General features: G+C 42.6%; 1 protein-coding gene across 1 annotated transcript; it reads right to left on the bottom strand.

Moving 5' to 3' along the window:
• Positions 1-579: 579 nt before the first annotated feature.
• LOC124289935 (four-domain proteases inhibitor-like) lies at positions 580-4,345 on the bottom strand. The gene is made up of 4 exons (XM_046726605.1): positions 4,268-4,345; positions 3,395-3,506; positions 2,301-2,447; positions 580-809 (listed from the first exon to the last, which is right to left on the bottom strand). Exons 1-4 carry the CDS (start codon positions 4,308-4,310, stop codon positions 755-757), a joined length of 357 nt encoding a protein of 118 aa, XP_046582561.1. The 5' UTR covers positions 4,311-4,345; the 3' UTR covers positions 580-754.
• Positions 4,346-10,215: the final 5,870 nt, after the last annotated feature.

Genomic DNA, 10,215 nt, shown 5'->3' with positions numbered 1-10,215 from the left:
CTATTTTATGATAAGTATTGAAAATCAGAATGCAATTGTAGTTATGGTAACGGTAGGTATGGTTTCATCTTGAAAAAGTCATGTGTAGATTGGTAAATATAATCACAGTAGCAGCACAGCTGTAACACAACACAGTAGATTTGGTTTGTTGTTTAAGACGTCATTCACGTTCCAGCTACGCCCTACGCCCTGCACAATATTATTCAACTGTCTTCCCTTTCGATCACTGGGCGTTGAAAGCAAAAGAAGCGTCAGTAAAATATGCCTACTCCCACCATTATGTACTCAGTCCAAAGCACTGAAACATACATAGTCGCTGTCACAACCGTTTCAAAAGGAAGGATCAAAACTTGTATTTTGACAAGAAAGTAGCAAGCGACAACTTGGGTTTAAAATCGACTCCTGCGATGTTCACATTAGGTGATGTCCGTCCAGTTGGTGGCGATATGAGCCGTGTAAGAGGATCGTGTTATTGTGTTTGTCTCTGTGGACGATAACTCATTTCGACTTTAGTCCGAACTCAAGCACCGACCTTTTGGAAACCATTCGAAACCATCGCATTTTATAAAAACTTTAAGATAATGTCATTCAACATTTATTGGTATTTAAAATGTACAAAATATGTTAAGCATTGAGAAACAACAAGTACCGTATTATTAAAATTACTGATTATCTAGAACTTTCCTCTTACTTTGAACCAAATAGTTATATAATCCCATTATGCATCAACAACAATCTGATAGGACCTCTCTCTTTAGTTCTCGGCGGGACACTGACCAGAGCTCTTGACCTCCAACCACTTGTTCTGTCTGAAATAGTAGATATTGAGACAGGTATAACACAAATACTACTGAGAGAGCATTCTTCAAATTGGAACTGTTAACACTAGTTTTGTCTCACGGCATGTGACGTGTGTGAGTGAGCAAAGCCCAACCTGTGTACAGCACGGTGCTATCAAATTGTGGATGATAATCGAGGCGTATCTTGTATTCGAGCCCACGATGAGCGGATCCTGGAGACTAAGGGGTGTAACTCTAATCAAGCCAGTGTCTACTTGCGCCCCGATAATAATAATTCAGCACTACGCTGATACCACAATATATACAGTTTGCTTCTAAGCAGCACTTAGATCTATTCAAGCTATACATGTATATACTTCCCATCAAAAATTTAGACTCACTCGTATAAATATAGCCAATTACTTCAGGCAACTATTCTAAACAAAATTTTGCAAAATATTAGATACTGTATAAAAGGTATGTTTAACACATGAACTGATGTATTGTAAAACAAATTCAGAACGTTGAACAGATTATTGTCGTGAGTTCAATAAATGATAAAAAGCAGTGAAAATGGCGAATTCTTAACAAAACTTTACACCAAAACGCAGCTGTTCACATGCACGATATTTGTACATGTTTTTCAGCAAATTGATGCAGTTGGTTCCTCCAAGTTGTGGACAAATCAATCTTCGATGTAACCATATATATACTGCGTGAGTGAGTTTAGTTTTACGCCGCACTCAGCAATATTCCAGCTATATGGCGGCGGTCTGTAAATAATCGAGTCTGGACCAGACACTCCAGTGATTAACAGCATGAGCATCGATCTGCGCAATTGGGAACCGATGACATATGTCAACCAAGTCAGAGAGCCTGACCACCCGATTCCGTTCGTCGCCTCTTACGACAAGCATGGGTTACTGAAGATTCATTCGAACCCGGACCTTCACGGGTATATATATCTTTTGATGGGAAGTATATAAGCCTGCTGCTAATCGTGAAAGGACTGGCATCATTCACACCGCCCCGTGCCTGACCACCCTATCCCGCTAGTCACCACTAACAAGCATAGGTTGCTACAGATCATTTCTAACTCTCCACGAGGAAAGCACGTCGTGATGCAGGTATTGGATGGTAATGAGTTTGACCAAACCCACGAACACTGGTATGGTTCTCGACAGAAATGGAAATACCATGAGAGCGAATCTTGAAGTCAAACAAACGAGCACTGCCTGGTATGGTTGTCGAGACATAGAAATACTATCTGGGCGAATGTGGGATTCAAACCCACGAGCATGGGTTTCTGGCACGAACAAGGGAGGTAAATCTGCACCGCGTGCTCTTAAGCAATGAGTGGTTGGTTGGGTACAGAAACAGATTAACTGAAACGAGCAGCCGGTATGGCACTTTGATTGTAATTGAACATGTAACTTCAGACAACGAATCCATTTGTACGTTCATTGTCCATCAACGGCATGCCATTATTGCATCAGTACGGTAATCTCTTGCACTACTCACTTGCATGCTGCCACGCCCATCAGGCACTCGTTGTCGTATGTGATGCCGTCCGTGGCACATACGGGGCTGAGGAGGAAAGGACACGCCCTTTCACAGCTGCACACGGTGTCCGTCTTAGTCATAAGATGGACGCCTTGCTTTGCCAGGCTGAAAATACACACACAAACATATACATATAAGGTGGTTCAGCGTAATTGTCGACATTCTGTGTGAAACGAGTCAGTTAGCTTTATTACTAAGCTTTATCATGTCTGCAGCCCATGAAAGTAGCCTCTCACGCAGAACTATCAATCTACTGGATCCCCGTACGTCAATCGGGATGGAGAGGAAAGGGTGTGCGAGGGGGTGAACACCTGCAACCTTCACTCTTTCTTTTTTGGGGTGAATTTTCTTTGCCAGGCTGAAAATATACATAGACAATAAATTTGATGGTGTGAGTGTCACTTTATCACATGTTTTTTCTGTCAGATACACTGCTTCCCCAATGTACACAGCCCATGACAAAGGCCTCTCTCACTGAGAGGAGCCCACTCGATCACCAAAGTCAATCATGTCCATGTCAGTGATGCTTCATCCCAGTTGTATTTGCGTTGAAGGTTTTCCTCAGTTATATTAACCCTTTCAGTGTCACGACTGTGTTGTTTGGCTTGTCCATCTGCAACTGGTGGCGGTGGGGTAACCTAGTGGTTAAAACGTTCGCTTGTCACGCCGAAAACCAGGGTTCGATTCCCCACATGGGTTCACTATGTGAAGGCCATTTCTGGTGCCTGTCCCTCGCCGTGATATTGCTGGAATAATGCTAAAAGCGGCGTAAAACTAAACTCACTCACACACTTACTATCTGCAACCGACATTCAACCACATAGCTCAGGGTTCTACTGAGCTTGATGAGGGATAGGTGATGCAGTTCTTTGACGTTTACCACTGCTGAAACCCACAAACAAGAGTATATATGCAAGATAATCTGGGCCAACCCATATTCGAACCTACATAGCGAATTGAGGTGCCCTAGACCATCCGGCTACCCCCAGTGTTGCCAATTATCATCAACAGTATAACACAGCTGACACGAACAACTCGCTACGGTAGCTCACCTGCAGGCGTCAGCCTTCATCATACATTCATTCCCATAGGTTTTGGTGAACGTCGCACAGACAGGGCTGTACATCATCAGGCAAGGCCTCAGACAGTCGTCAGCAGCATCAACTGTGGACGGTCAAATATAACGTGTACTATGACGACATGGTTCACGGGAGGTAATTGACGTGGGAAGACATTAATGGCGGATTTGTGCGTGGCCAGATATGAGAGGAAGTTGATAACAAAAGTCAATGTCGTATCACAATAACCCATTACAAAAAGGTCAATAAAGTATTTTTATTATTGGCTTTCATTACGGTAAACTTGAAGACAGATATAGTTTATAGACAGACAGATATAGTTTATTAACCCTACTGAAGCTCGTTTTTTAATTCCCTGTTCAATCATTAATATAGTTTTTCATCATTTGTTATCCTGATACTACGCACACGTAGACCACAGAAGAACATGATCGGGGAAAGAATAAGTCCACAGAAATCTCACGAAAAAGTAACGATCCGAGAACAGAAACAGGAGACTGAGGCAAGCATATCTGATGATTTTATGTAGATACGAATATTATCGGGGACTGCCGAATACAACACACTATAACTATAATTATAATAATGATAATTATCAGACAGGCAATGTTATTGTTGTGGATATTTTAAAGTTTCTCACGGTTGAAAAAAAGTCCTGTTTATAAAGAAATCGGGTTTTCAACATCGGACTATCGGATAGGTGATTTTTCACTAACTATATGTCTTTTAAACCCCGTAACTATGGGAGATGGCGAGCAATGACGTTACATCCACAGTTTGCATTTCGTTGCAACTAAACATTGGCCAAATTTATAATCAAAATGATTAAGACATGCATCAACCTACCCATGAGTATCACTGCAGCAGCCAGGAGAACAGTCTTCAACATGTTGAAAAGGTGCTTTTTGTAGTCAGGCTGCAGGAAAATGACTGGGTGTATGACGCAACCCTGCTGCACACCTCTATTTATATAACGATATATTGACAAGTGTCAACATAATAATTCAGCTTGTTTTCCTTTGCTTATCTCTGTGTAAGTCAGTATGAGGCTCCCATTTTTAAAGTAATCAAATCATAAATTGTTAACAAGAACGACATGATTATTTGTAAACAAGGGTTATGGGAAAGGATTTTAGACACGCGTAGTGATATAAACTTTTCAAATTTTGTAGTATACAGCTACATGAGATATACATGTCTTGACCGCCTCCGTGGCCTTGCGTCTGTCCTTTGGTGGTGGGGGAATTGGATTTAACGTCGTGCTTGAGAATATTTCGCTCATTTGACGACGTGCATGCGTGTGTATGTGTAGGTGTGGCTGCTTGTACTAGCCCAGACTTAGCATGAATACCCAACCCAGACACATTATACCGACTCCAAGTCGACCAGTCCTTGTTGTACCCATTTATGCCGAGCGCCAGGCAGGGACCAACAAGTACCATATTTTAACGTCTTTTTGGTATGACGCGGTCGGGGATCGAACCCGCGACCTTCCGCTCTCCGAGCGGACGCTCTAACCACTACACCACGGAGGCGGTTGCGCCTGTCCTGAGAGCAGAAGGGCGGTGGTTCGATCAACGGGCCAACCCTATTTAACGTTAAGAAATTGCTTTTTTTACCTGACTGGTAAGGAATAAAACAAAGAAAAACCTGCTTGGAGCCAATATATAAAGCATGGACCACATACACACACACGCACGCACATACACACACACACACACACATTGCCGAATACGTGCAAAATTCTTAAACGCGACGTTACAACCTATTTCGCCACACCTCACCTCACATAGTGTTGTAGGTAAGTAATTTGAGTGTAAAGAACATCATGTACAATAGTAAAGATGCAAATAGCAGTCTTTGAATTCGGGCACTATTCAAATATCCATTATATCCAAATCTTATGTTTCCATTGTCATGCTAGTGACAACTGGTTCGTTTATATCCCGACTCGAACCCCAAAATACATGTAGACGCTCAACTGAATAACTCGCAAGAGAGATATAGGACTGATAGTTGTGATGTCGCTTCCAAACGAAGTTGTGATGGTGATTAGATCTCCGATGTTTAATAACTTGTTGAGTCTTAATACTCTTCTCTTAGCCTCAGTAGTTGCAAAATGCTAATGCTGTGTTAAGCAATATTAAGCCACCCATTCGTTTTCCTAAAACAAAACACTAATCGACGAAGTATAGGAAGTTAAGAACCATTCATACTATATTAGTAGACTGTCGTAGCAAGTTGATGACCAGTTGCCTATGGGGCGTCACTCACTCACTCACTCACTCACTCAACACTGCATTTCAACATCGCTACATAGATGTACGGCTTAGTTATTTTTGAAATGGCTACCTTTCGGCCATGTCTACAATGTAAATCGGAACTCTGAGGCCGTCCTGCTTGACGAAAGTAAATACCTCTTTTTTGTTGATGTATCTTAAAGTTCTCCAGAAGCACCGGATCCACGTCAATATATTATCTCGCTTAATTTATGACTATCTCTGAGGCACCACCGGAGCGCTGTAAATTGCACTTTCAAGTTCGAAGTAAATGAAACACTTGACGTGTATCCTCCAGGGCTCTCGGGTACAGATCACATCCTGGCGACGTCTGTGTTTTCTTGCTGTTTATGTCATCGATCATAGATAATGCCCCTATATCTTAAAGACAGTGGGGTAGCTCAGTGGTTAAAGCGGTCGTTGGTCAAGCCGACGTTCCGAGTTTGTTATCCACGTGTGTCCAATGTGTAAAGCGCTATCCTGGTACCTTCGTCTTGATGTTGCTGGAATTAAGCTACAATCGGCGTAAAACCCATCAAACCCATTCTTCCACGTACATCACAGCGGATAGGGGAAGTCGGGTAGCCTAGTGGTTGAAGCGTTCGCTTGTTACGCCAAGATTCCCTATATGGGTTCGATTCCCCATATGGGTACAATGTGTGAACTTTGAAGCCCATCTCTGGTGTCCTCAAGCGGTGATATTGCCGGAATATTGCTAAAAGCAGCTAAAAGACCCTAATGTCTTGAATAGCTAGGTCGACGTGCTGTAACGATGTACCGATCGATCGTTTGGGATTACGCTTCTTGGTCTGCCTGCTCCAAGTTTCTATGCGAAGATCGATGCTCATGTTGTTGATCACTGGATTGTGTGGTACACATTCGATTATTTACAGACCGCCGCCATATAGCTGGAATATTGCTGAGTGCGGCGTAAAACGTAACTCACTCAAAGTTTCAAGGGCCAGTTTTAGGCTTTTCTCATTTAAACCATTTACTTCGTGTTATAAATTAAGTATATTCCAAGCCCCACCACTCACACTAGTCTCTCATAAGGTACATAGAGAATACTACACGAGGTCTCATTACATACGAATTATACGAAACGAGTGTCCTTCCTATGGTATCTGACCGAGCGAAAGCGAGGTCAGATAACATAGGAAGGTCACGAGTTTCGTATAATTCGTATGTAATGAGACCGAGTGTGGTATTTTATTTATTACCCACGTCTTACATGCATTTAAATTGACAAAATAGCGTATTTTTGTTATGTTTTTTGGTTTCAAACCGAAACCGGTTTCATAAAGAGGTTGCGGATGAGTTTTGTACTGTAGTACAATATTTGCATGACGTCACACTAATGACGTCATTGCCATGGTAACTGACATCACGATGCATGTCAGTTGTCATCGCCTCGTACAGCCTCCTACAGTAAACTACTCCGTTGCACCTCGTTTCTTGGTTTCCAGTTGCTTCATTCGGCTAACATCACTGGTGCAAACATTGCGTTTATGTTTTTCGACGGATATAATGTCTCAGTTCGACTCACAATTAAACAGCGACACGGCAACGTTCGCAATGTTTACATTCCCACAATGCATTTAAGTTGTAGAATGAATGAATTCACGTGTTTGTTATGAATGAAAAAATAGTTACGTCAGAATGTGACCTAATTGAGAGGTCATCGGTTATCCAATCAAATCGTTAGAATTTCAGGTCAAGTCGTTACGACACAGGTCAACACGATACGACACTCGTGTGACGTACGAGATTAATATGCAACTACCCATACGTTGACCACGTGTGGGTAATAAAATTCAATACTCTCTTTCATAAGGTACAACTCAGAGCCTTCTCACAGACGGCAGAACCCGTGAAGATCCGGGTTACAATTGATCTTCAGTAACCCATGCTTGTCGTAAGAGGCGACTAACGTGATCGGGTGTCATCGTATCCCAATCGCGTATATCGATGCTCACGCTGTTGATCACTGGACTGTCTGGTCCAGACTCGATTATTTACAGACTGTCGCCAGTTAGCTGGAATATTGCTGAGTGCAGCGTAAAACTAAACTCCGTCACTCACTCACAGACGGCACAACTCCATATTCTCTGACTGAGGGTTTAACTTTGTACAAGTGATGGTTCTCTCTCCCGTACATTACAACTCAACCCTGTCTCAAACGGTACAAGTCATTCAGTACAACTTCATACCCTCACTCTATCGCTATCGTCTATACGCTGTGCTGTTAAACTATGTTTTCCTCATGTAATATTATCAACAATTTATTGATATCACGTAAAAGCGTTTGTATATGGAATAAGTTTATTTTAATTACATATGATAACATCATTGCAATCTTTAATTCTTCTGTTGATATCAATAAATATACTTTGTAAATTAAGTAACGCCAAAGTAGGAAAATTGGAAATATCTGACTGGTGTTAGTGGATGTTTGATTGGCAATTTAGAAGATGCTATTTGATGAACATAGAGAAATTTTCTGGGTTTCATCTTCTTTTTATTGTTTGGTACAACGTTTCAGGGCTTGTTCTGGACCCATCATCAGGTGGAACTAAAGGACCGTAACTGTTAACTCTGCCCGTGATGTCACAATGCTTTTAGTTTTGGTGATATGCATAAACATTAATACCAAATATGAATTTCTTATGTCTGCATGCATCGGGAGAAATTTGTTCGAGTAGAATAGAGTGTGGCAAAAAATACATAAAAAGTGTGGGAAACGCGAAACCTCAGCCACGAGGGAGCATGGTGGCCAAATACACCAACATGAAAGTGAATGTGCAACACGAATTGCTAGGCTATGACAACGATGGATTTTCATTTGTCCGTCAAGTACAGGACATTGTGCAGCAAATGAAATGTGAAAACATGCCACGGCTGACAGAAGAGCAAAAGAACAACGCCATCGGCCGACTGCAGACGACACGGCTTCCACCGTTGCCAAGTTTTTCCACGTGTCACCAGACGTCATTACAAGACTGGAACCGTTATCAGATGTCAACAACTACCCTACCCAGACCCAGTCGACCACTCTTCACAACATAACGCAAGACAGGTTCATACTGGTTCGTCACTCACAGGCAGGGGCATAGCTACCATTATAACAAAAAAAGCTCAGGCTTACACATGATTGTTGCTAAAATGGTTGGGCAAGTCCTCAATACTATCTAAATATGAATCTTTGCAACCTATCGGTCGTACACGAAAATACTGGCTTGCAACACGCCTGACAGGGGCTTGTATTGCTGAAAATAATACGTCCTAGGTGCAACATCCGTTCACTGATAGCCATATACATATACAGAAGTAGTCAGTGAACGAGTGTTAGACCTAGGACGCAATTATTTTCAGCAATAAGCCCCTGTGTCGTCACTTACATAACAGACTCACCACTGCCACGTCAACAGCAACAGTTATACTGGGATTTCAGCTCAGATATCATCGCAGATCATTGCCCGAGGCGACCAGTTCAAATCGTCATTTTGACTGACCAGCATCGTCGGCTGCGACGTCAGTGGTGTCATGGACATAGGGTATGGTGTCATGGACACAGTGTATGGTGTAATGGACATAGAGTATGGTGCCATGGACATAGAGTATGGTGTCATAGACACAGAGTATGGTGTCATGGACATAGAGCATGGTGCCATGGACATAGAGTATGGTGTCATGAGCATGGTGTCATGGACATAGAGCATGGTGCCATGGACATAGAGTATGGTGTCATGGACATAGAGTATGATGTCATGGACATAGGGTATGGTGTCATGGACATAGAGTATGGTGTCATGAGCATGGTGTCATGGACATAGAGCATGGTGCCATGGACATAGGGTATGGTGTCATGGACATAGAGTATGATGTCATGGACATAGGGTATGGTGTCATGGACATAGGGTATGATGTCATGGGCATAGAGTATGGTGTCATGGACATAGAGTATGGTGCCATGGACATAGAGCATGGTGTCATGGACATAGGGTATGGTGTCATGGACATAGAGTATGGTGTCATGGACATAGGGTATGGTGTCATGGAGACAGTATGGTGTCCAGGACATAGAGTATGGTGTCCTGGACATAGAGTATAGTGTCATGGACACAGTGTATGGTGTCGTGACATAGTATGGTGTCATGGACACAGGGTATGGTTCCATGGATATAGAGTATGGTGTCATTGAGATAGAGTATCGCGATGGAGACGTGTTTAGGGACGAGTCAAGTTGTTTGCTGCTCCGAACAGACGAATGGCGTCGAGAAACATTCTGGTCGAGACTGCATACAAGTGTGTGTGATGTGAGCAATTCTTCGGCCACGCGTCTTACACATTATGCGACAAGCAAACGTAATGTTTCAACACGACACGACGCACAACACACACGACTGACAACGGCATTTTTGAGGAACCACAACATCCAAATACTGCCATGGCCCTCAAGGTCTCCAGATGTAAACACCATCAAACAGTTAGGGGATGCTCTTGATCATCGTCTTC

This window comes from Haliotis rubra, unplaced genomic scaffold (genome assembly GCF_003918875.1).
Source record: "Haliotis rubra isolate DU_JTF1 unplaced genomic scaffold, ASM391887v1 Scf452, whole genome shotgun sequence".
Lineage (NCBI taxonomy): Eukaryota > Metazoa > Mollusca > Gastropoda > Lepetellida > Haliotidae > Haliotis > Haliotis rubra.
The sequence above is the reverse complement of the archived record's forward strand: the minus strand, read 5'-3'. Positions and strand labels throughout refer to the sequence as shown.

Bases quoted from the DNA above. Each gene is read 5' to 3' on its own strand.
- LOC124289935 (XM_046726605.1), bottom strand. From the start codon at position 4,310: ATGTTGAAGACTGTTCTCCTGGCTGCTGCAGTGATACTCATGG. The intron at 2,448-3,394 runs GTGAGCTACCGT...GTGTATTTTCAG, and splicing joins ATGAAGGCTGACGCCTGCAG to CCTGGCAAAGCAAGGCGTCC. The intron at 810-2,300 runs GTGAGTAGTGCA...CTACTATTTCAG, and splicing joins ATGGGCGTGGCAGCATGCAA to ACAGAACAAGTGGTTGGAGG.